The 27,728-nt window shown below is 38.9% G+C and overlaps 1 protein-coding gene across 1 annotated transcript; it reads left to right on the forward strand.

The window, feature by feature from the left end:
• On the forward strand, positions 1-27,372 carry stk17a (serine/threonine kinase 17a). Its single transcript, XM_043225667.1, has 7 exons — positions 1-482; positions 13,266-13,478; positions 23,520-23,664; positions 23,845-23,971; positions 24,881-24,929; positions 25,186-25,365; positions 26,483-27,372. The coding sequence occupies exons 1-7, from the start codon at positions 325-327 to the stop codon at positions 26,754-26,756; spliced, it is 1,146 nt and encodes a 381-aa protein (XP_043081602.1). The 5' UTR covers positions 1-324; the 3' UTR covers positions 26,757-27,372.
• Positions 27,373-27,728: the final 356 nt, after the last annotated feature.

The following is a 27,728-nucleotide window of genomic DNA, read 5'->3' on the forward strand; positions in this document are numbered from 1 at the left end:
AGTCCGAGGAACGGCTTGGCTTTCCGTTGACTCGGAGTAGATGAAAGCGGACGAGTCGAGGAGAGCAGCGGTCTTTAACTCAAGCGTTTTTTGCTCACTCTGGAGGAGTTTCAATCGAAGATGAAAGTATTAGCAGTTAGTATTTTAGACAGGTTTCCATGTTGTTAACGTTAGGTGACAATTCAGCGAGAGGAACTGTGTTAATAAGTGAGGTAGCGTGATAGTATTGGTTTCACCGCGTGAGGTCACCTGTTGGACCGGGCTTGCAGGTAAAAACGGGCGTCGGTACACCGATAGCACGACTTGACGTTTATAGCAGCCGTTATGATTCCCGAATGCCCACGAGCGAGCGAGCCCAGAAGCCGAGTTCGGTGTGAATCCGGTCAGAACCGCTCCGGTTTGCTGCGCGAGATCCGGACCGCCATCAGGAGCGAGCCGTTCACCGAGCGCTATGACGTCATCCCGGGCAAAGAGCTGGGCAGGTAGGGCGCACCTTTACCTGACTCCTGAAACCTCTTTAGTCTGATGCCTACAGCCTGGACAGAAAAAGTCATACCACGAAGACATGCTCAGTTAATGTTTGGCATGCTGTAGTAAAGCGTACTTGTGTTATGGTCTCTCTCTGTGTGTGTGTGTGTGTGTGTGTGTGTGTGTGTGTGTGTGTGTGTGTGTGTGTTTACGATACGCAGGTTTACACACCTGCTTGTTCTCGTGTGGATATCGCATGCATGCATGCACACAGTTCAATGTGAATAGTATTAAAAGTCATGCATTACAGTGTTTTGATCATCTACACTGCTTCTTCATTTAGATACTTTCAGATACTGGTGGTTTTTGTGTGTTCCTTTTGGATATGAGTGTGCAAACGGTCATGAAATCGTCTTTGAATCTCTTCCAACTGATTCAGTTGTTAATGGAAATAAATGCATTGCAACTGACTTCTACATCCGCCTAACTTTCTAGATGAACAGATTTGGCTTTTCCCCAAACCGTTGTGGATATTGCATGCATTTATTGCTTACAATGCACGCAGTCATGTATTTTAAGTCATGCGCTGCTTTTAGGCGCTTTAAAGCATGAATTGGCATTGCTTTGTCTTTTAGGTTCATTCAATTTAATGAAACACTCAATAAACTTTTGCATACAGTGCATTATAGCTGGAACACACGGTTGGAGAACGGAGCTGTTTGATGGCACGCCGCGTCGCTGCCAGGACTGAAGTGGTACGGGGCACTGTGTTGTTGGCGGGCGTTCCTTTGCCAAGTCGCCGTAAGACTTCAGCTCTGTGAAAACACTGCTATGACTTCACTGCCTTTTCTCTTGTTTTTACCAACGAGGATATGCAGTGCAAGCTTGAAAAGAGATATGGGCATGAAAGTCACTTTAATTTCTCTGATAGTGCCGATTGAGACGGATAGGGATGTTTAGCTCTCGCATGCTTTTAAATAGAGAGTCCTATCTGAATCATTTATTGTCTGCTGTATTAGTCACAAGACAAACTCTGGAACACGTAACATCAGCAGGCGATCTGATCCGTCTGTTTGCAAAACACATCAGGATTAATGGGCAGAGGTTTGAAAGTGCGCCTGTCTGGACGTCTGCCATCGCCGCTCGGGCCAAGCCATTTCATCTGAGTACAGTAAAACGAGAAAAGACACATCAGTGAGTGGTTCACGTCCAGCATGTTCTACCGATCTCTCAAAGGCAAACTTGAAAGGTTCAGGATTTCAGCTGCTTTTGTTTCGGTGGCTGTGCTGTTCTGACGTTTTTATTCTTCGCTGAGCGATTTCAGTGATTCTGATTTTGGCATTTGTAGTCTAGCTAGCCCAAATATACGTTGTCTTACTCAAGGAAGTCAGCTTTCTTTTAATGGTCTAGTTGTGTCTAGTTACAAGTTGCACTGAAGAAACGGTCATTCAGACCCGAGCACAGCTGAAACTGCTTGCATGATGCAAACATCAATTCGTTTTTGAAGCGAAGCTAATATCTTAAGTTGTGTTGATTCTAGACTGGATTGCAGGTTTAGAATGATTGCATTTTAACAGTGGCAAAATGTTGAACTTTTGGAGTTCATGAGTAGTAAAGCCAGACTAAAGAGTATTAAGGTTTTTGTTCTCATGCTTCATTATTTATAGGCTCAATTTACTTAACCGAACCAATATCTTGGTTTATGTTTGGTGCCGATATTGGATATGTTATTGTGCATTGCATTTCCTTTCCATATCCTTTACCTTTTTCTATTTTTTACATTATGATGTTGTGAATTATAAATGTATAAACTTACAAGTAGTCAGTATTTCAGTACTGTACGACATAAAGGAATTATTTGAAAGTGATGAACAGGTTGGATTATACGAATATATATATATATATATATATATATATATATGCATGTTTGAAAATAATAACCAGGTGTGCGTACGAATATTTATGCTTATGCAAATCATTGCACATTTACGATGATTGTATATGCATTTAAAATAAATAAATATGATCATTTATAATGGTCGGGTGCGGAGCTCTATTATTATAGAAGACAATATTTTTTGTCAACGGAACAGATTTGGAGAAATGTGTTATTCCATCACTTGCTCACTTGCTTGAATGGGTGCCGTCCATATTGCTGAAAAACCCAATAATTCACGTCACCGTCAATGCATGTCTTTAGAAGCCAAAATAAACACTGGCGCGCTGTGGATTATTGCGATGTTTTTATCAGCTGAATCCGGCGGCACCCATTCACCACAGAGCATCTGTCGCCGAGACAAATCTGATCAAGAAACTCATCTTCAGTACGCTTTGGCCTGAGGGTGAGGATACTTGTATTACACTTTTTTTAGGGGTGAACTACTGCTTTAACGCTTCAGATGGGTTGAAATCGGAGCAGAGCTGTGTGGTGCTCAGATGTGGATAATTGCAGGGCTGCCGTACTGCATTCCTTTGCCACTGTTCTTTGGGAACACCCAGCTCTGACGGATCAGAACCAGCGCTGTACCGTTGTGTGTGGACGCCGGCCAAGCGCTTTAGATCAACAAACGCCATCGCCTTGCCTGTATGGGAACACGGTCTGAGATGTTTGATGGGAAGAGCGCCATGTAAAATGAGAAGTGCTATTTTTCAAGCATCTGTGCGACATTTTATCTTCTTGCATGTACGTGCCAAGTTTCTTAATGCTGTGTCACGGGTCCGGTAATGACAGCGTGCCATTTACAGTTCTGCTGGTGTTAAAAAGAAAACCCTAAATTATATAAACTGCACAAATTGCATGTAACTGTGTTTTTCAGTATTGGCTTAAAAGAATATTTTACCCGAAAATGAAAATTTGATGAAAACTTACTCACCCTCAGGCCAAAACATTGCTTCTGGCCAAAATAAGAGTCCATAATGACTTCTTTTTTTTTCTCTTGTACACTTTTTTTTTTTTTTTTTTTTTAATTCAGAAGGGACAGGTTTTCCACTGAAGGAAGTGTTATTTTGGATTATGGACTCGCGTTTTAGCCAGAAGCAACAGTTTGAAATGTCTTAATGCTGCATTAGTTTCATCTTTTGTCTTTTCCAGATGTTAACTGATGGACTGAAGTGCTGTGGATTTTTTCACAGGTTGGGTTTTGGGTTTTTATCAGTTGTTTGGACTCTTTCTGACAGTGAACACTATTAACTGCAGTGTTTCTATGTTTTCTGTTGAGATCAGATGCTGTAAAATACGGCAGGTTAATGTTTTTGCGGGGTTGGCATCATCTGAGGTCTTCTGGGGGGTTAGCATCATCTCTTCTTGGGTATCATCGGTCATCTCAGATTTTCGTAAGGGTTGGATACAAATCAGTTGAACTTTGTGTCAGTCGTAAATCATGCAGATGTCCAGTATAGACATAAACACTGGTTCTGGTCACTTCTGTGGATATTTGTGCCTAAAACTAAACAATTATGTCAAAATCCATATCTCTGCAAGTATCCTTAAAACAGTTGCCTATGACTTAGTTGAAGGAAAAATGGATGGTACTTCTTAGCAGTTTATGTACCTTTTGCTTTCTTTGTCATAAATAGTCAAACAAAAGGAAAACCACTTTTGTTGCTTTAACAAAGATTCATTAGATTCAATTTATAAGCTAATTTCTTGAACATTTGATTATTTCTGTATCCTGTTAGGCTTACTTGAAAAACCTAAAGCACTGTTTATTTGATTTGTATCTGTGTTCTGCTACATTTACCTACATGCTCTGTTCTGATTCACTCGCCTACAGAATCAACCCAATTATTGATTCAAATCAATTGATTCAGATGTTTTTTTTTTCATATAGCAATACACAAAAACACAAGTGTTTAGTGTTAAGATTTTGGTGTGCTTTACAGATGGCACTGATTCACTTGATCACAGTTCAGTTTCGCCACTGAGCTCTGTGAATCCTTGTTATTTTTTAATTAAGCCCATGCCTTTGGGAGGGATGTGTTTGCGGTGTAAAAGCGGATGACACCACAGTCTCACTGTTGTCTTAAACAGCATGTCATCAGCTGAGAATTTCTCACCCTCCTTTCATAAATCTCAAGGGTTTCTTTCATTTCTGGGTGAGTTCCGCTGCTTGATTGACGGATCCGTACAGTGTGATTTATATATTTTTTCCCTTTGTGTTTCCCATCACATTTTGAAGCCCGGTCTTTTTCCGCTCTCTTTCCCAGAGAATCCCAGCTCTAATAGCTGAGAGGGACACCATGACATCATTGTCGTGCCATTCAAGTGGTATGGGGCTAAAAGCCCAGTGGCAACATCTGCTGTGCACCATAGAAACCGAGCGGGTGGGGGTGATGGCCGTGTCATGTGAAAGCCAAGTCTGTTATTGAAGCTCTTTTAGTGCTCCAGGCTACGTTTCCACGAGTGCTTTTTCATTTGAACTAACTTTTGCGACGGTCGCCTCTGTCCTGAGACTTTCTAAAATCCTGCAGACCCTATTTTAGTTTGAAAACTTGTGTAAGTGGACTGAAATGGAGACTGTTCGCTACTTTTTGATGCGATCGACCCTTTTGAGGAAGGGCTTCTCAGGAACCTCACTCCTGTCTCGTGGACGGGTCCTCCGAGGTGTCTAGGAGAGGTGAGGTGTCCAAATCTCAACATCTGACTGCTGGCGTGCCTCAGGGCTCGGTTCTTGGACCGCTTCTCTTCTTTGTCTACATGACATCCCTAGGTTCTGTCATTCAGACACATGGCTTTTCATATGACTGCTATGCTGATGACGCTCAGCTCTACTTCTCGCTCCGTCCTGAAGATCTGATCTGAGCTAATCACATCTCTGGACGTCTAACAGACATTTCTTGCTGGCTTTTCTCAGAGCACCTTTCTAAAACTGTCCAGTTCTGCAGATTTGCTTTATTAAACATTTAAGAAGATCAGGCCCTTTCTTTATTTCAGAACATGCTTCACAACTTTTATTATATCTACTTATTTTTATTCATTTTATCTATTTTACAAAACATGCATACATACAACACTTGATCTTTCGAGCTTTCTTTTTATTTACAAAATATATTTACAAAATTATAAAGCATTCTCTATTCTTTTTCTGTTTTATCTACTTGTTTTTTTTTTTTTTTATTATACAATTACAAGTTTTAAATGCTCACCAGGGTTTTAATTTTATTAGGACAATTAAAGAAATTACATTTTAAAATGTTTTTCTTTTTGAATATACTCTAAAATGTGATTTAATGTACTTGTTCCGGTAATAAAACAGTAATATTGTAAAATATTAATACAAATTAAAGTAATGTTTATGTTTTTAATACACGTTTCTTTTGCTCAAGCAATCATTCATTCATTCATTCATTCATTCAATCATTTATTTTGCAGTTTTTTTTCTGTATTTCTAATCAAATAAATGCAGCAGAAGATACTTCTTTCAAAAACAGTAAAAATGTCCGGTGATCCCAAACAGGGTTTGTTTGTCAAGACTTGTCATCCGTTTAAGAAAAGCAAGGTGCTTAAAAGACATATTCAGGTCTAAAACAAACAGCGTAAAGGCTTGCAGATGAGGTAATGCTCTTTTCCCAGAGATTTCTTCAGTATCTGTGGAGCATGAGAACGCAGCGGGGGTCACATGTCAGAGTTCATTATTCCTCAGCGTCACAGAAACAGAACAAACAGGCAGCCTTTTTCTCCCTTCTGTGAATGTGCATGTGCTGATGGGACGTCTCAGTCGTACGGTGCTTTCATGCCCTACCTTTTTAAGAGCTTTTGCTCCCGCCAGAGGCTAATTACCTGCGCTCTCTCTCGATGCCTGCTGCTGATTAATGCAGCACAGAAAAGCTGCACTTTTCCCTGAGAGATTCTGAGCAAAAGCTGAGCACACTTGCACACTTGGCAGAAAATAAAGTGCTGCTGGCCTCATATAACACATTCATTAAATCAAGCGTGGCGTGGCAGAAAGCCTTTTCCGCCACCACTTTTAATGGCTGTAGGACATCAGTAAGGGCTCGGAGATGTCCTACACGGCATGGTACATCCCAATTTACTGTGCTCTCTAAAACTGTCTCTCATGGTGAGAAGCAGCCTGCAGGGATGTTTCCACTGACAGTGATTTGAAAAGACAAAGTGACCGGAAATCATTTATTTTCAATGAGAGTTGCCAGATTGAGGCAACGTGAGTGACAGACACCCCTGGGGCTGTGACGGAGTGCTGGGATTAAACTATGGAAACGCAAGCATAACGCAGAGACTAGGACTGAATGGTACTGAAGAAGAAAAAATTGCATATCGGTGCACATTTCATTTTTCTGTAGTATTTATTGCAATTGTGAAGTCATCCAGGAATCAGATACTGTAGCTTAAAGGTATTTGAAGTAAAATGGTTGTACAATGATTGGGTTGCTTTTTTTTAGGGGAGTGTATTTGCATAGACAAAAAAATAAATAAATAAAAGAATCAGCTCAAATCTATTTCAAAATAGTAACCATCAATTTAACCAAATATTTAAATATTAATCATCAAATAAATAATTGACCCCTTTTTCAGTGAGACTACAAAATAATGTAATTAATTGTAAAATTATAACAAAATAGCAAACGCATTAAAAAAAGGTAATGTTATGAAGGGAAAAAAGAAACTAAGTAATAGAAGTTGTGTTGTATTAGAGTAGAATTGTATTTATATGTTGTTGTAATGTAGCTTTCGTTTGGGGAAATGTTCATGTTTCAGTGTCACAGAACGACTTGATTCACAGAAAATAAACAAGGCCTGTCACTGAAACGCTGGATGAGCTGCGTGTGTTTAACAGTCCTGTGCTTCTCTCTAAAACACACATATCCTGTGGCAGTGTTGATTTAATTAGAAATATGGACATGTAATCTAACTTCATTGTCTGTGTGAAGACTTCAGAGGACGTATTGTTGATGTTCTTTCATGCTGTGATCAGACAGAAGCTCAGAGACTCAAGAGGATTAAAGTATTTACCTCAGATCGCCCGTGTTGTGCGCTTCCTCTACAGATTATAGAAAACTTCCAAGTTCAAAGTCAAATCAACCTTAAATTAGTTAAGGCTAGTTATTGATCCTAAGTCTTTGCAGCTAGATTGTTCAAATATTTTTCATTTAAACTAAACCTTCTCATGCTGAATAGCCACGTAATCAAATGAGTGTTAGGGAAAGTTTACTTTTAGAAGAAAGTAATGTTTTACAATATTCTGTGACTCCCTAAAGAAGGAACTAATTGTGATGCTTGGTTACTTTTTAGGGAAAAACCACATGTTATCAAAACGAGTTATGTCACAATAACAATTTATTTTTTTTTTTTTTTTTTAATTTTTTTTATTTTTATTAAGCAAGTTAAAAAATAAAAACCATTCCTTATATTTATTGTAAATAGTGTTTCAAGTTTTTACTCAAGTAATACAATTATTAAAAAATTAGTAAACTAATTTAAGCCAAATTTACATGGATGAAATATTGTGATTTTTTATTTTAAAAATAAAGAAAAAAAACTGATACCAGTAGCTAGTTTGGATCTCACCAATAACAGAGTGATTTAAAATGGATACTGGATAAAAAATAGAAATAAAAATATAACACTCTATGTACAAAAGTACAGAATTTTATTACAAAAGCAGGTGGAGGTGGTACTACTCTGATCATGTGCACACATGATGTTTTCTTTTCAACCAAAAGAAATTGGTTGTGTATCTATAAAATGAAGGAAAAACATCATATTTTCTTTTTTTTTGGTATCGTTTAATAATTTTAGCGGCAGCAGAACTGCAAGTTAAGCCGAACTTTTGTTTTGGCGGGTTGCAGCGAATAGCTTTACGGATCTGTGACGCTTCTTTTACTCAAATTAAATGTGAAAAGGCTCAAGAAGTGCAGAGCAGTTGTTCATGTGTTTATGTCTTTAGTTAGTGAGCCGACAGACGCTGAATGACCGTGAGCGGCACTCTGGGAAATCACACTCAAGCTCATGGCAAATTTATGCTAAAAATCACGACATTAAACACTTGGCTTGTACTTGCGTGTATTTTTGCCACGTCAATTCAAGCCCTAGAGGCAGTGCTAGCGTCCTCAGCCTTATCGGCAAACACACTGCTGCTCTTTCTCCGATGCAGCTTGTAGTCAACATAGATTTGTTGGCTCTCTATAAAATAATGTACTCTTCACAGTCGCTCCAGCAGTGGAAAAACTGTCCTGGAATGAACTATCGGTGCCGATTAATTGGCAAAACCGATACATCGGTCGACTTCTACCTGGTACCAAGAAGGTTTTATTTATTCTGCCGATTTGAAACCAAAGTACCCGGTCTTTTGACGACACTACTTATAACTAATAAATGATGCCTAGTTGAGCTTTATGAATTGTTTGATTCATGTGTGTGTATATAAGATCAATGACTTCTTGTTGAATTGTTTCTCTATTGACAGTTTTTCCACACACGTAGTTTTCTGTTTCTGGAGACCCATCAAACCATCATCCTTGTCATTTTGTCCAACTGGACGATGTGTTACCATAACAATTTGTACGATTTAATGACCTCCTTTGCTCAGGAGAAGACGCCGGAGCTGGCCGTGTGATTTAACCGCTGCAAGGCTTCTAGACTCGCTAGAATAACAGTAAATACATAATAATACATAAAATAATTAAATGTCAATAGGCATAAATGCATTTCTGACAAATGACAGCCATTGATCACTGTGTCAGAATCATATTCTGACTGAAAGCCTGAAAGCTGGCCGTAAGCGGCGTATTCAGACTGACCGTCTGCTCTTGATACGACCTCTTTTCTTCACGGAAACCGCGACCCCGCCGTGACCCCGAAGGACGTTGGGCCGGGGTGTCGTCTGAGTCCAGAGGCTCTGGAAATCTGCTGACACGGCTGCGGAGAAACACTGCCGCTCGATTTTTAAAGACACCAAAGTCTCCGGCTCCCGGTCCGTGCTTCCAGCAGGCCCTCGGCTCGGGTTTACCACACGCCACTTTCTGCATTCCATACAATAATAGAAGTCGGGTTTGACAAAACATCTGCACCACATCATGCGGAGCGCAACCCTCGGTCAAATTTCATCTGCTGGCGTTGCAAAATGTTGTCGCAATTAATGATTGAGGCCCAAAAAAGTTGCCATGCAAAAATCTGTAGATATTGGTAATTGTCACAACTTTATTTCTTTAAAGTTTAAAGACTGATTTCTTCTGAGATAAATTTTTAACCAGATCATTTGAACTCTTTATTGGTTTAGTTCTTGTCAGAACGTAACATTTCACACGTCTTAGCTGCAGTATTCGTTTACACTTTCGTTTTTTTCTATTTTTGCTCTGAGACAGATCAGAACTTGTTGCACGCTTCGCAATTCAAGCTTTAGTCACATAATCAAGACCGATTAGCAAAAGTAACACGAGGTACATAATCAGATTACTTTTTCAAGTAACTAGTAAGGGTAACGCATCACTTTTTTCAATTTACTAGAAAATATCTGGGTTACTTTTACAAGTAAGTGTCTCTGGGGTTGCCATGTTGAGAGAAAAACTGTAGAGTGAACATGAAATATTATTATTTTAATAACCAATGTCTTTTCTGCTTCCATATTTAAAAACAAAGAAGAAGTGAAGCAGAAGTGCTGTAAGGCAGTACTCTCCATAAAAGTAACTATATATAGTAAAGTATAATTTTTGAAGTAACTTTCCCCACCCTGGGGCTCTGGAGCTGATTGGCTGGACCAGCGGCTGTTATGTGAGGAGATTAGAGGCTCTTCATCACATTCCCTCGTGGCGTTCGTATCCTGAGAAGCAGGACCGGATTAACGCAGACCGTAGAAACGAAGGTATGCCAAAGCCCGGCAGTCAAGGGCAGCCAAAGCCTATTAGTTTTTCAAAGGAGCGGAAGGTGCCTCGGTGTTTCTGAACCGGTCTCAATCAGAGCGATCACGAGGCTGGGCTTTTATGAATGAGTCATGCCGGCCTTTATTTACTCTACCCTAGCTTAGTTCAGTTTGTTCGTTGCTTGTCATCTTCTGATTCGTTAACTTGCTCTCTGAAGATCTAGAAATGGGTACGTTTTCTCGCAAGGATGCGTTAAGATTGATCAAAAGAGACCGTAAAGAGATTTATAATGTTACAGAACTTTTCTTTCACAAATAAACGCTGGTCTTTTGAACGTCTTATTCATCTGCGAATCCTGAAAAATAAAGTGTTTTCATAAAAATGTTGTGCAGCACAACACCGATAATAATCAGAAATGTTTGTCGACGAGTAAATATTATTATATCAGTATATTATTCTGGTTTCTGAAGATCTGAAGACAAGGAATGATGCTGAAAATCACAGAAATAAATGCCACTTTAACACACATTGTCATTTAAATTGAAATAAAGTTTCACAATTTTCCTGTATTTTTATTTATTTATTTTAAATAAATGCACGCTTGGTAGAGATTTTCAAAAACGAAACAAAAAGTGATTTTGTTTTGGTCTCTTCCACGTTTGTTCACACATCAGATGACCGAGTGAAGAAAGCTTTAGAGCCTGGACGTCTTTCTCCCGTTTCCCCATCAATCTCCTCCTTTTTGAAGGCGTGAGGAAGGCAGGCCCAGCTGTGTGTAGTAAATCTGAGGAGATCTGGACAGAGCAGGGAGGGAAAGCCAAACTTCCTTTTTCGAACACGTGGCTCACATGAGCTGCTCGACCCAGCCATTACGATTCACTTTTATCGGCTCCGTTTCCGTATTCCTGCACGGGTTTGTGTTTTCATGCACAGCACGTATCTGTTCAGATGAGCAGCACAGACGCCTGAGCAGATCCAGCTTGGTTTCTCTTTGGCTTGTGCTCATGATCTTCTGATCCTGCACACTGGAGGATGTGCTGGAAAACGCTTCACTCATGTGGTCTAATGGGCCGGTCCTTGACGAAGCTCGTAGAGACGTGTCCTTCAGGACGCTCTGAGGACGGAGCTAATAACTCACGGGGAGGATGTCCTCCACAGCTCCTCCGTCTCCTCAGACTTCACCTGCTGCGCTTTAAATCACTCTTGGGTCTGTTTTAAGGATTTGACTCGTCGCTCTTTAGTCAGCCGCAAAGTCTTTTGTCAAAAATTACATTTCAGATGATCATAAATTTAAACATTTTATTTGGAATTTCTTTATTAAAATTTTATTTCATGAAAATATTTACCTTTTTATGTATTCAATAAATTATAATATTAAAACTGTTGTTGTTATTATTATTATTATTATTATTATTATTAATAATATAATTTATAATAATAAAATATAACTTCTTGTTCTTTGTATTATAAGACATTTGTCTTATATTTTATTATATATTTTATCTTGTATTTTATGCAATAATAATTTTCATTTTATTTTAAGGCAATTTCATCATCATCATTATTAATAATAATAATGATGATGATGATAATAATAATTAGTGTGTGTGCATATATATATATATACTTTTTTTATTATTGTTATTAGTGTTATTGTTATGTTTTTATTTTATTGTTATGTTTTTGCCATTCTGGTCTCACTGTTGAGTTTTTCAGTGCAGAACAGTTCAAAGGGGGGTAAAAAGAGTTTGGAATTAAGTTCATTAAGAATTTTCACTCCATCTCTGATTTAATTGCTATTTAATCCTATCATCTTGGATCACTTGCTCTGATTGGATGTTTGCCGTGTCATCATCTGACTGAAGTTTAAGAAAGAGCTTCTCTGTGTGGGATATGAAAGTCCTGCTACAGAAATAACACCCTTCATCCTTCATCCTAAATCTGTTGGGTCAGTGTATTTTGGGCTGGAGGCTCCTCTTCTCCTCACGTGACCTGCATTTTCGAGTTCATCTGAAAGTGGGACACAGAGGCTCGGTTTGGGCTTCGGGATGATTTCATCCCGCAAATATGCCACCGAGACAAAAGCACGTTCAGCCGCGGTGATAACAAGTGTGCCATCTTTAGAGCGCCGCTGCAGCCTTTCACGTCCCTCAAAGCCTCCGCTCTCTCTCTCAGGGGGCCCTCAACAGAGCTGTTTTGTGTGTGTTTGGGACCCGAGTCCTGACGCTGCCGTGTATCTGAAGGAAAAGCACCTGTATGATGCTTTTCATCATTAGTGCTTAAATCTCACTGCTTGGTAGTTTTACACACAGATGAGGCGAAAGAAAGATTTGAGCACCGTGAAAATACGGCTGGAAATATTATCTAAATACTTTGTTTATCGTATGATGTAAATTTTATAACACTATATATTTGCCATTAAATGGTTAAAGTAATGCTTTCATTTTATTTTTTTTTTACTTTGAGAATGTACATTAATATAACTTGTTTGTTTGATTTATTTAAATTGATCTGATTTAATTGATTCATTCTGGATTTAATAATGATTGAAATGATTTCAAATTTAAAAATAAAATGGGAAATAAATCATGCGTTTAAAATGTAATCAAATTAAAATATTATTTACAAAACCTTTATTCTTATATTTTTTTTGTATGTTGTATTATATTCATTACTATACTATATTATACCATATTTTTTGTAATAATAATAATACATAATATTTTCTTTATACCACCAATGTATTCTAAAAGATATTTTTAATAATAATAATCATAAAAATATCTTTTAGTATAAATTAGTTGTTAATAATAATTATTATTATTATTTATTTTTCAAGTTAAACCAAACTTTTATTTTGGTGGTGTGTGGTGAACATTCATTCATTCAATCAATCAATCAATCAATCAATGATGTTCAGTTGATGTAAAAGGTTGTGGCTGCTAACAAGCGTTCTTCCTCTGGTCTTCTCTCCCCATCAGAGGTAAGTTTGCTGTGGTGAGGAAGTGTGTGGAGAAGAGCACAGGGAAAGCGTACGCAGCGAAGTACATGAGGAAGAGGAGGAAGGGCCAGGACTGCAGGACCGAGATCATCCACGAGATCGGCGTGCTGGAGCTGACAGCGGCCTGTCCTCGAGTCGTCAGTCTCCACCAGGTCTACGAGACGGCCAGCGAGATGGTGCTGGTTCTGGAGTAGTGAGTAACTCATCACTTTACCTTCTTCAACCGCCCCAATCATAGAGAAGTGCTGCTTCGTGTTCACTCACAGATATTATACCGCTCCTTAGAGACCTTTTCATTTCATGCAGAGATCTCCTCGTAATGTTTGATGTTTCGTGAATCATTTTAATGATCCAGTCTCTTTCTTTTGAAAGTCAGGAACTTTATACACGGCCCATTTTTAAGACTTAAAACTTTACAGGATGTTTTTACTCACCTTTTTTACGAAGATAATTTTCAAAAACCCATAATAGGATCGCTTGAAATCTTAAAGCTTGTTTATTTTTTCCCAGCGCTCCTTTCAGAGCCCTTTTATTCCTATAGATCTTTACAGACTGTGTCAAAGCAGCTTCACAGAGATGAATGATCCTGATACTTTCCTGTTTATGCAAACTAACCGTATGGAGAAGCAGCTCTGAAAGACAGTAACCTCATTATTCAGAGCAGTTCTGCACCATGAATCATATTTTAATCATGCACGGTTTCTGCTTCCCTTGATTTGTTAAGCGTAATCATCTGCAGTATTTGCCTGCTGGTTATTAATCCTGAATAATACGCTTCATTGTAATCTTGCGTTTGTTTTATCTCGAATTGGAAACAGGGAGCGTTTATGATTGCGGTTGCCAGATTAAGAGTTTCGACCCCCCCCAATTATAATTCCGTTTTCTTTTAAATGTCTTTATTTTATCACGCGCGCTGCTTAATCTTCCCAACCTTGCAAATATAATAATTGACTGTTTAAAAAGAATAAATAAATAAAAAGATCCCGAGAATTAGTTTAAACTCTCATTGAGTCTCATTGAGGCTTGTGAGGGTAAACTGTGCCGTCAATGGCCAGGATCACGTCGGGCTGTTAAATATTGAGGTGAAATCCCATCCCATCCAATTAAGAAAGTACATCGAGACTGAGCTCAGGCCGAGGAGCAGCGGAGGTAAATGAGCGGGACTCTGAAATGAGAGTCGAACACGAGTACACCGAGAGAAAACAAGAGCGAGTGAAAACCAAAGAGCGCTAATCCACCTATAAACCCCCCAAAGCGAAACTGAGCACGCCTCAGTGAGCACTCGCTATTCCAGCAACGTTCAGCATCCACACACACACACACACACACACACACACACACTCAGAGGTATTGTGATAATGCATGCATGTGCGCTGGCGTATTGGGTTTCCCTTGCAGCCAAATGCTGACATTGACAGCGAACTTTGGGCTACGAGACAAAGCGTTTCCGGGCTGCTCTTCACCGCTTTATTGGAGTCTGTATCATGGGTGTGCTGTATTTGTTCTGATATTACTCTGCTTGTTGTTTTAATGATGCGACGGCTGACGTTATCAGGTATGTCAAAAACACTTCACGTTCCTTGAGGGAGGCAGAATAATGCCTTTTTCTGTTTTGCCAATGAAAAGATTTTCAGACAAAGCTGGAGAAAAAAACAAAACCTTTGTGCATCCCAGAGAAATGTTCCCTTTCCCAAATGAATCAATTAGAGTCAGTGATCAGTCATCAGTCACTCGTTAATCTCCTCATCGAGGAACTTGACACCATCTATGATTAAAATAAATGGAAGTAAATTTGTTCAGAAAGTTTAGGCTCTGTCGTTCATTTCAATCATTTTAAATGATTTCGATTTTTTTTCTTTAAGAAAAATTAGCATGTACCTGAAGTATTTTGAAATCTCGAACCGTGTTCAATCTAGAGATTGTAAAAACCAGCCCTGCCTGTAACAGACGTTTAGTCTGTCAACATCAATATATATTTCTAATGTAATATCAAACTGTACAGCAGTTCAGCCGCATGCAGTCACTCATTAATGGACTTAATGTCAACAAAAACTAAATATCGCTTAATTATCAAAAAATAAATAAATCACAAAAAAAGAATAGTTCTGTTGCATCCAAAGTATAGGTGTTTGATTACACAATAAATATACACAGACATATTATGTATATATAGATACAAACATATGCACGAAAAATTATTTATATTTGACATCACTACAAAAATATAGAAATATCTCGCAGTGCTCTACTCGTGTGTGTGTGTGTGTGTGTGATCTAGTTCAGTTGGTCTAGTTCAATGTTTTCATCCTTTCTGTGGTCATATGAAGCAGATTTGATGTTCTAGAAAGGTCACACTGACAGTTTATTTCATTTGGCATGAAGTGGGTCACACATTTCTGGCTTCCACTCAACCGTATCCTCTCCCAGACAATGAGCGCAGATGGGATTCTGCTCAGTCTCTGCTGGACATTTAGTTTCGACCTGGAGTTTGATGAATCCATCGACTAATAACATTTGGAGCAGATGATCTGCATCATTTCATTATGCCTCTGCGCTCGTATCTTTCAAAAGATCAAGAAGCAACCGATTCTTGTCTTTTTTTTATTTTTATTTCTTTTTATATCCCTACAAGTATGTCAAAGTTTGTCCCGGTTGACCCGGTTCCCAGTGTCCGGCGTGAATGGACGGGGAGAGAGGGGTCAGCGCAGGAATTTTAATCTGCCCCTCCAAACACACAGAGCCCATAGACTCTTCCTGACCGTGGAAACAGGCCGAGGAAGGCCATGAAAGAAGCGCTGTGATGAGGAAGAGTCGATTGTCTCGTGACCGTATCGATGGGTTCTCTGCCTGCAGGCCGATCTATAACCATGGGCAGGGTTTGCACGAGCGGCGAGGTCAGCCTGGTTTCCTGTCGCCCAGCAGCGATGGCATGTGCTCGGCTGGACGCTCTTCGTCTGCCCACACGGCCGTCCTTCACCAGCAGCTGTCTCCCAGCCTGAATGAACGATTAGGGGAATTTCCAGAATGCATTGTTAAAAAGCCAATTGCGGTTTTCAGCCACTTTGGCCGTGCATGAGTAACTGTTTTACAGTTCGTACATGATAGACTTAATAGAGCAAGACAGCTGCCATTATTTTCGCTTGCTTAGGTTGCTATTTGTGCACAAAAATACTTCGCACAAATGCTTGTAGCGAGACATTTTCATGCTACAAAGTACGATAAGGAGTTGCACATAACATGCAACAAAAGTATATTGATTCTCATTTCATTAAATCATGGTCATCGATTTTCGACTTAATTGAGGAATGATTAGTACAGCATGGCCATACTTTAATAAAGCAAAGCAACTAATTCTTTAAAAATGAATGAAGTTGTGGGGAGGCTTTTTTCCCGGCACTGCTCTAATTGGACTCCTCTGCATCTAGAAGCACTCTGTAAGTGCACTGGTGCGCGAGATCTCTGTATCGTGACGATCCACAAACCTGATGCACGCTAGGTCACGGACTAAATCTGCAGCAGATTAGTCAAACTGCTTCTAAATAAATGCACATGAATAACTGGAGCAGTTAGCAGTCAGACTGGCACACGTTTGATTTGTTATCCGGTGCTCAGCCTTTAGAAAATGCCAGGTGGGCGTGACCGAGCGGGCTCGTATTTAAAACCACAACAGGTTTTAGCGGCAACTTACTGGTGAAATCTAATATCCACGGCCCTGTTTTAGACGGCGGTTGTCACTGAGCTCCTGATTGCCTTCATATGGTGCAGTAAATCTGCTCTGACCGCATCTTGCCAAGACCCCGGGGGGTCAGACGGGCCATTAGGCAGATAATAGATTACACCGGCAGATTAGCATCCTAAGACCAGGCCAAGAACCTGCTGGTCGAGCAAATGTTCAACTTTGACCCCAATAACCAGGATAAGCATTTTTTCCAGATGAATTCACCTGGGGTCTACAGCCCTGTCCAGATGGGCCATTACCAAAGACAGCAGTTTATTTTTAATGCTTTAAAACTTTATGGAATTGCAGTATATTAAAATTATTTTAAATAATACAAATAATACAATTTTATTGTGCTTTATCTGTTTTTTTATTATTATTATTATTGTTTTTATCCTACAAATGGTAATTGCTACCAATTTTGACAATTAAAAGAAAATTATTTCTTCATTTATTATTTTATTAAACGAGGAAGCATTTAAAATCTAAAACTAATTGTACTTTAAATTGTAATACTTCACAATAGTAGAGTTTTACTGTGTTACAGACTAATAATGTACAGTTTACAATAAAATAAAAATACCTGCTGTTTATTCGTACTTATTTACAAGCAATTTCTGAAAATAATTTATTATTTATATATTTTTGATGTCATATTACAGCCCTCTTGGAAACGTGCGGAGGTCTCCTTAGAAGAATTATATTCTTTTTGGTCCTGAATTAATGCTCAACCTCTCTTTGATTGTTCTTTAATTGCTACCACGCTTTCCTCGTCTTAAACCTCAGTCTGTTGTTGGTCTCCAAGCTCAGACACATGAAATGAAAGCCGAATCTTCCTCAGATTAGCTCTTTTCTCCCCGTCGGCGTGATCAGACGTGATGATAGATCTGTTTTAGTGTTCTCTCTGTGGCGGGGAACTGGAGCGTAATGCGTCTTTCACTCATCTGGCTCATGACATCCAGAAAGAGGCGGTTCTAAGCGACAGCTCTGTCCTTTCTCTCCGTGCTCTCATTCGGGGCACTGGGGCGGTCTGGCTGCACTGATAGAGGGCTTATTCATGTTTTCCCAGCGTGTCCGGAGCTCATCATGTCAGTGTCTCAGCTCGTGAGCGTCCGTCATCAGACCACGGATCAGTGCACCTGCTCAAACACATCCTGGTCTTACGGTCCGCTCTGGACGGGACACAAGTGTGTTTCTGAAGAAGGAAGACAATTATTTGGCGCTGATTTTATCGGCCGAGACACTGACAAGGCAGAACTATCAGTTTTTGTAGTTGATGTGCATAAAATAAATATCTTTCTCCCAGTTTTTAATCTGGTTTGTGCAGTACGGACGTCTCGTTAAAGTTCATGCCTAAACAATAATAACAATTATTAAATATATTTCCCTCTATATTTGTTCATCATAAATTCAATCATAAATTTACTTCAAAAGTTTTGTTGTTGTTAGAAAAAAAAAGTCAATTCATTCATGCACCTCAGAGATGAATTGATTCTGTAATTCCAGTGTTACTGATTTTATAAATTTAATAGCGTTATATATGCAGTATCCAGCTGATGGTGTGTAGGCCCACACTTAAATGATCCGTTGTTCCAGCACAAGTGAAATAAGATGCATTCCTGCATCGTTTCTGTAACTCGGTGAAATTGAGAATTGAAATAAAATTGAAGTAGAATTCTAGCGTGTTATCTTTTTAATAGGAGCTCTGCTGTTTGTGTGTTGTTCTCACGCTCTTCAGCTGTTTCCTCCTACACAGTAGGAGATGGCAGCGACTGTGCTCCTGAGCCGCAGATCTGAGCCCGAATGGAGCATACAGACTTAAACTTACTAATAATAATAGAAATAGGGATTATGTATGTATGGTAATATAATATAATATCATAGTTAGCTACTAAGTAAGTGATTTTATTATTTAAATTAGTTATAATAATAATAATACGGAAATGGTGTATATATGGCAATAAAATACAATATTTTCAGATAATTAAAAAAAAATACTATTAGTAATATGTTCAAGAAGCTGTGTAATATTAATAATTTAGTAATAATACATTATATGAAATGGTGGTAATAATGTGCAAATTGAATATATGGTAATAAGATAATATTTTACATTTGTTGTTTAAATAATTGTTTATTACTTACTTAATATTAATTAGTTGTTGTTGTTTGTTAATAATAATATTATTATTATTAATTCTGTTTATGTAGAGTCAAGTTGCCAGTCATTTAGAAGTTGATTGGATGAGATGAGGTTTGTAGAATGAGTTAAAGTACTGATCACTGATCTCCTCTCAGGCTGATGGGTGCTGATCTCCAGCTGAGCTCCGTGTGAAAGCCTTCCATCTTCCTTCAGAGAAGCCTTTTATTCAGTCCTAATGATTTACTCGGACCGGCTCAGTGTGCTTTTGTCACAGTGAAGAGCTTCTGGAAATATATCTCTGCTTAAAGGCATCACCCGCTGTTTGATCTCTAATGTGAGAGCCTCGTGTGTGTGTGTGTGTGTGTGTGTGTGTGGATTAGTGTGATCTGACCCCTACGCTGCATTAGTGATGCGATCGCTCAGTCAGCCCTCATCCGGCCCCAAAACATGACCTAGTTCTGCTCTGGCTGGATGTCAGTTTTCCTCCGGTGTTTGGCTCGGCTGGACGCTCTTCACTCGTGTCTCTGGAGGACAGCAGACAGAAGAGCCCGTGTTTTACAGCTGTGTGGGTGTTAATGACGGGCTCGCTCGGGTTATGAGGGTCATAACATCCTGCTTCACTCGGTCATAAACACTGAGCATTGCTGTGGATTTAATTTAACCATTCAATCAAATCAATTAATTAATTAATCGCATACGAAATAAGATTTTGTTTCCATAATGTATGTGTTCTGTGCATTTTTGTTACGTGTGTGTGCGCATATATAAATACACGGTATACTCTATATATGTACATGCATGCATGTGTATTTATATTATATACTTGATATACACAGCGCACATATAACGTGCAACAAAACCTTTTTATTTTGGATGCGTTTAATCGTTTGCAACTTTTTAGTTGTGAAAAAAAGCAGAAATAGAATGTGCAGTAAATGTTAGATTTGCAAACAGCATTGAAATGTCTACATCAAAGGCTAAAATATGAAAATGCATTATTAAAATTATAAGCCTAGGAGAAAGCCTTGAAGTAAGCTACAGCTGAAACCCAAGTAGTAGGAGTGTGTTTGATAGGTTGCTGTTTGCACATCGTCATACATTTAGCTGTTGCAGTATCGAACTGAATATTCATTTAGGTTCACTAAACAGGGTTATTAAACGGTTGTTCTTTTATTTCCTTTCTCCTGTTGTAATCATGTAATGCTCAAAGTAAAAACCAAAGGACTTGTTGTGCTCGTCCATCATATATCCCTTATTGCTTCATCTGAGAGGTTAGAGAGCAGGACTCACTCGTCTGCAGACTAATCCACCGGCGTCCAGCGTCGTTATAAAGCCTCTGGAAACACCACGCAGTGTTACGGACACGGCCGGTGTAGCCTGATGTTTTCAGCGGCGCTCATAATTAGAGAAGTTGAGGATGGGATTTAGCAGCTTTTAGTGATCTCTGTTTTTACAACTTCAGCTGTCTGTACAAAGAACACTCCTGTCATCCTCAAAACATTTGAAATCTATTGCACTTTGGGGAAAAATGAATTAAATTGATAATAATAAAAATAAATAAATAATACACAGTAGTTAACAATCGATGTTTGAACGTTCATCAAAGTTGACACACATGGCTATTGTTATAAGATCACTCCCCTTTTTTATTTATTTATTTTTACCTAATTGCTATCATCCATGAAGCAGTCAAACCTACTCTGAGGAGAGTTACACTGTACAGACTTTACTACAAGACATCGTTATAAACTACACCCTAGCAACCACACAGGGAACCCTAGCACCCGCAGTGCAACGCCATAGCAACTGCCCCGGTTACCCTAGCAACCACATAACAGCACAATATCTATTGACTCGGGAATCTTAGCAACATCCTAGAAACTTCCCAGGGTTTCCTAGCAACCGCTTTAGCAACAACCCCTAATACCCTAGCAACCGCATAGGACAATCGCTATGGACCCGGGAACCTTAACAACCACATAGCAACACACTAGCAACTGCCAAAGGTTCCCTAGCAACCACCTTAGTAACAACCCCAAATACCTTAGCAATGGCATAAAAAGCTTGTTGATCCTGAGAAACTCTTTAATCATGAGTCCATGGGAGTGGGCGGAGCTTAGCACTCGTTTGATGTGATTTGCTCACTTCGACTCTCTGATTGGTGGAATTCTGGGTAATGTGTCTTCTTCCCATGAGCAAAGTCAATTCCCTTTGAAGAAAATGAAAGGCATTTTTACGTCCTTTTTACATTTCCACGGACTGCTGCTCTCTGTTAGCTATAGATGTGCACTGAAATGAGGGATCTGTGTCTTACTTTATTTTCTTATTGTGTCCTAGAAAGACAGACTGCATCCTCACATCAACTCTCTCACACACACACACACACAGAGCTCTGGCCCGAGGCCGCTGTCTTTCCCTGCTCGTGTCGAATCGAGTTCATCACGCTGTCTGATCAGGAACTCAGGACATGTGCTGCTACCTTCACTGACATCAAATCAAGCTCAACACACACTTGGAGTGTTTTCAGCCTGTGGGACGTTTAAAACACATGTTTAATGTGCAGTTGAACACACTGCCTGTATTTAATAAATCAACACCGTTAATGGGCTGTTCTGTAGACACATCTGAGGAGCAAAGCACAAGGCAGGGCAGATTCTACACGCACTTCATTATATTTAGATGCTCTGTTGATCAAAATAACAAGCTTAGTGTTTATTTTGGTTACAGGCATGTCCCGTACCAGAGAGAGAGACAGAGAGAGAGAGAGACAGAGAGAGACAGAGAGAGAGAGACAGAGAGAGAGAGACAGAGAGAGAGAGACAGAGAGAGAGAGAGAGAGAGAGAGAGAGAGAGAGAGAGAGAGAGAGAGAGAGAGAGAGAGAGAGAGAGAGAGAGAGAGAGAGAGAGAGAGAGAGAGAGAGAGAGAGAGAGAGACAGAGAGAGAGAGAGAGAGAGAGAGAGAGAGAGAGAGAGAGAGAGACAGAGAGAGAGAGACAGAGAGAGAGACAGAGAGAGAGAGAGAGAGAGAGAGAGAGAGAGAGAGAGAGAGAGAGAGAGAGAGAGAGAGAGAGAGAGAGAGAGAGAGAGAGAGAGAGAGAGAGAGAGAGAGAGAGAGAGAGAGAGAGAGAGAGAGAGAGAGAGAGAGAGAGAGAGAGAGAGAGAGAGAGAGAGAGAGAGAGAGAGAGAGAGAGAGAGAGAGAGAGAGAGAGAGAGAGAGAGAGAGAGACAGAGAGAGAGAGAGAGAGAGAGAGAGAGAGAGAGAGAGAGAGAGAGAGAGAGAGAGAGACAGAGAGAGAGAGAGAGAGAGAGAGAGAGAGAGAGAGAGAGAGAGAGAGAGAGAGAGAGAGAGAGACAGAGAGAGAGAGACAGAGAGAGAGAGACAGAGAGAGAGAGACAGAGAGAGAGAGACAGAGAGAGAGAGACAGAGAGAGACAGAGAGAGAGAGACAGAGAGAGAGAGAGTGTTCATTGTTCTGGACGTGCTGTAGTTCAGTCACATGGTTGTACAAACATTTTTAGAAATGTTATTTGCTCAGCTCTTCTGCGTGTTGTTTCAGGGTGAAGCAGCTCTTCTGTGTTTAAAATACCCCACTGAACAGACACACACACACACACACACACACACACATGCACACACACACACACGCACACACACACATCCAGCTCTGTCCTGGAACATGATGATCTTTCTGGTTAAAGCGCTCATCTCTTCTTTATAAGACACATAATACTAATGATCTAGTGATTTAAAATCTTTTTAAAAGCATGCTCTGAAGTCTCATTCCTTCAAACCCATTTTAAGAATCAAAAATTGTTCAAATAATAATGTACTAACTAATGTTTAAAATGTTATGGTCATTAAACATTTTGAAAGAAGTCTCTTCCGTTTTACCAGGACTGCATTTATTTGATCAAAGATACAATCAAATGTTTTTCCAAATTAAATCTCTGTGAATGTGTGTTAAAGTGTGATTTATTTCTGTATTTTCAGCATCATTCCTCCAGTCTTCAGAGTCACATGATCTTCAGAAATCAGAATAATATACTGATTTACTGATCAACAAACATTTCTGATTATTATCAGTGTTGAACACAGTTGTGCTGCTCAGTATTTCTGAGGAAACTGTGATGCATTTTATTTTTCAGGATTCACAGATGTCTTTTGTAATATTATAAGCCTCTTTTGATCATTTGAACGCATCCCCGATGAATGAAAGTATTAATTTAAAATATGTTTTAATCTGAAAATACTTCATTTATATGGAAATGTTTCAAAAGAACGGTTCTCTCCGAGATCTGGTTATTTCTGTTTAGTTCAGTGTTTTATGGAACAGATTAAAATAAAGCGTGCCATGCTTGTCTCTGTCTGTCCAGTGCTGCAGGAGGAGAGATCTTTAACCAGTGTGTGGCCGACAGAGACGAGGCCTTCAAAGAAGACGACGTGAAGAGACTGATGAGGCAGATCCTGGAGGGAGTGTCCTTCCTTCACCACAACAACGTGGTGCATCTGGACCTCAAAGTACATCACAAACACTTCTGAAACACACATTTGTCTTTCGTGGTTAAATCAGAGTTTTTCGTGGGCTGAATGCATTTGCTTTATTGACCAGAACTACTCGAGTGTAATTCTAGCAGAGCTACGATGCTAGGTTTCTCTGAGCACTTTCTTCATCGTTTGGTGCGTGTTGTTCTGCTTCAGCCTCAGAACATCCTCCTGACCAGCGAGTCTCCTCTCGGGGATATAAAGGTGGTGGACTTCGGTCTGTCGAGGCTGGTGAGCAGCGGTCAGGAGATCCGGGAGATCATGGGCACGCCGGAGTATGTGGGTAAGAGACCGAGTCACACAAGAGCTTTAAGATTAAATACATAAAGAAATTAATAATATTTGTATGAACCAAAGAAACCAATCTATAAAGAAATTTTTAGAAATAAAGAAATAAAGTTTAACTGTTTTTATATATATATATATATATATATATATATATATATATATATATATATATATATATATATATATATATATATATATTTTAAGGTAAATAAAATGAATTGTGAGCCTAAAGTACTTTGTTAATAATAATAATAATTATTAACAATTACAATAATAATTGTTTTATTAGAATTACAGTAATAAACAATTACAATAATAATAATAAAATAATTATGAATCATATTATGCAAATTACCAAATCATTAAAGAAATATAATAGTTTAACTGTGTTGTTGTTTTTTTAAGAAATGTAATACTTTTAGGTAAATAAATTGAACTGTGAGTATAAAGCATTTTGTTATTATTATTAATAATAATAATTATAATAATTATTATTACTATTATTATATTTTTATTAACCAATAAAAGAAACTAATAAAAATGCTGTAATACAGTTTAACTGTGCAGTTTTTTTACATTAAATTTAACTGAGCATAAACCATAAAGTTTTTGTTAATGTTTTTGTTTTGTTAATAGTCTTCTTCTTTCTTCTTGTTAAAATATTATTATATATATATATATATATATATATATATATATATATATATATATATATATATATATATATATATATATAAATATATATATATATATATAAATATATTATATTTCTAAATCACATTCTATGGATAATCATTAAAAAAGCCGATGAGTAACCTGGTTTCCTGCTGATTCTTGTGAATATTCAGGCCTGATCATATGAACTGTACACACTGGACTTATGTGAATGGTTTTGTCGTTCCAGCACCAGAAATCCTGAATTATGAGCCGATCAGCACAGCGACGGACATGTGGTGAGTTGATTCCCCTCATGCTTCTCGTGAGGATCCTCGTGTGTCCTCCTGAAGTATCACACAATAAACGCCTCTCTGATCCGTTTATCATTTTTGTGCTCTGGCCTCAAGTTTCCCGGCGAGTTCTCCTCTGAACAAACCGTTTATTCACGGTTTAAATGCTGATCCCATCGAGATATATTATGCAAGAACATTTATATCCTGAAGCGTTGATACGAACAACGCTGCTCTTCATCCTGCTCCTCCTCTCTGACAGGAGCATCGGCGTCCTGGCCTACGTGATGCTGACGGGGATCTCTCCGTTCCTGGGGGACGATAAGCAGGAGACCTTCCTCAACATCTCTCAGATCAACATCAGCTACACCGAAGAGGAGCTGCAGCGTCTGGACAGAGCCGCCATTCACTTCATCAAGAGCCTGCTCATCAAAGAGCCAGAGTAAGACCTTCAGGAGTCCTGAAGCATGAGATGTGCTCCACACAAACACTGGTCCTTCACAAATCATGTGAAGACTGGAGTGATGATGCAGACGCACACAGTTTATCATTTAGATACGGTTTCTATTTTCTTGACGACAGCAAACTATACATAGAGTAGATGATCTCAGGTGATATGTGCTTTATTCGGAGATAAACAATAAATATCGTATTGCATGACTTTATAGACATCAGACAGACCTTATAAACCAATTAAAGATGACCGTTAATTGACCGCTGTATCCTGTGAGAGATCGGTCACTTTCTCACAAAGCTTTAGTGTTTCTGATGTTTCTGATTATAAACGTGCAGAGCCCGCCCCCACGCTCGTCTGATTGGCTGTCATGTTTGATTGATTCTGTCATGTTTTAGAGTGAGCAGCAAATCATATTATTTATCATTCGTAGTATTAATCATATTTGGAAGAGGTTTTATCTTTTTTTCAAATTTGTGTGAAACACTAGAAACTACAGAGAGTTTAGTTTTTCTGGGTGAACTGTCCCTTTAAGATTCTTACGCGCTGTTTATTATAATGTTGTTGGGATCTATTATGTTGATTATATTAATATCACTCAAAGCAATAACAAAAACTATACACTTAGAGTGTTATTTTACTATTATTTAATTACAAACATTTCTCAATTTTAGCTTAGGGTTTTCTGATTTAGAATATTTCTATATAGCTTCAGTTCATTTTTATTGTAGTTTTGGTATTTTTTTTATCACATCAGATCAAACTTGTTGTCAGGCAAAAAATGTTTTTTTTGTTTAATATTTATATTTCATATAATTTAGCTTTTATTCACTTTTTATATTTCTATATGGCTTGTACTAAAACTACAATAAAAAAAATACTTAGGAAACAACTGCATTTTCATTTAGGTTTTTCCTCGAGCATTGAGAGGTTTAGTTTTTGGGGGAACCGTCCCTTTAAGGCCTGTTTTGAGGTCGTGATCTTCCTCTGTCTAGTGATGGGCGGCTCAGGGCCAGTGTCACAAAGCATCCTCAGCCTAAAAGGAGCTCATAATTTGCAGGAGAAAGTCGTGTTTTCGAGCCTCCCGTCTGTTGTTTGTCTTCAGGAGCAGAGCGTCTGCAGAAGACTGTCTGAAGCACCAGTGGCTGCAGCCGGAGGAGGTCCTCCTGGAGAGCGTCTCGGAGCCACTCAGTCCCGCCGATGAAGACGAGGAGGAGGAGGAGAGCGCTCCGGAGCTGATCGTGATGGCCGCTTACACCCTGGGTCAGTGCCGGCAGTCCTCGGATAAAGAGAGCCTGACCCCGGACCAGAAGGCCATCTCCAAGCGCTTCAAGTTCGAGGAGCCCTTCTCTGCTCTGCCCGGGGAGTTCATCTACTGAGCCACGCCTCCTCTCTCTCTCTCTCTCTCCTCTTGAGTTCAGTTGTAAGCCAAACGGTTTTCCTTTCACCGGTTGCTCTTGTTTCTGTTTGTGCTGAAGCCTTGCTGCGGTTCTCGTTTTTTTTTTGTTTGGTGCCATGCTGCCATCTTTGATAAGGGTCAGGCTCGTGATCATTCCTGTTTGCCATGTTTGTACAAAATGATCGTTGTGTGTGTGTGTGTGCGCGTGTGTGTGTGTGTGTTTTCCTGCAACACGAAGGCGAGCAGAATTAAATGTAAATGAATCCAGTTTATTTTAAGAGTGTTTCTGTGTCGTGTTTAAAAAAAAAAAAAAAAGCCATTTTGTATGTTGAGCTCCTGACCGATGTCCACTACAATAATAACATAATTACATTCACGCTCATTTATATATATATATATATATATATATATATATATATATATATATATATATATATATATATATATATATATGAAGAACGTGTCTTTCTGTGTTTGTCAGCTCATGTTAGAGTTATAACTGTATATTGATCTGTCACTATAAAGAATATTTTTAATGGCAACAAATTTGAAAGTGACTGTCTTGATGCTGTAAATAAAAGTTTGTCTCGACTGTCTAACTCTGCCTTTATTATTATTGTGCTCACTATTAGTATTAATACTTCATCTAAATAAAAACTGAAATATGGCATGCTATCAGGTGCTTTGAGAAGTCATAAGGTGGCAGTAATTAAAATACCTATGAATTAAGATCATTATTGGAGTTTTTCTTTTTACTTGTATATTGGTCCTTCATTCATAATTGATTCATATACGTCTTAAGGCATTTGTTTATGTAAAATAAGTGTATTTTAACAAACTGTTTGAACTAGTTCTGCTGTTTAAAAACCTTTAAGCGTGTCGCCCCGCCCTAGACTCAAACGATTGGCCGAGAGCTTCCTCCTAAAGTTCTGATTGGCTAACTTCGAGTGGC

The sequence above is a fragment of the Puntigrus tetrazona genome, chromosome 24, assembly GCF_018831695.1.
Source record: "Puntigrus tetrazona isolate hp1 chromosome 24, ASM1883169v1, whole genome shotgun sequence".
Classification (NCBI taxonomy): Eukaryota; Metazoa; Chordata; class Actinopteri; order Cypriniformes; family Cyprinidae; genus Puntigrus; species Puntigrus tetrazona.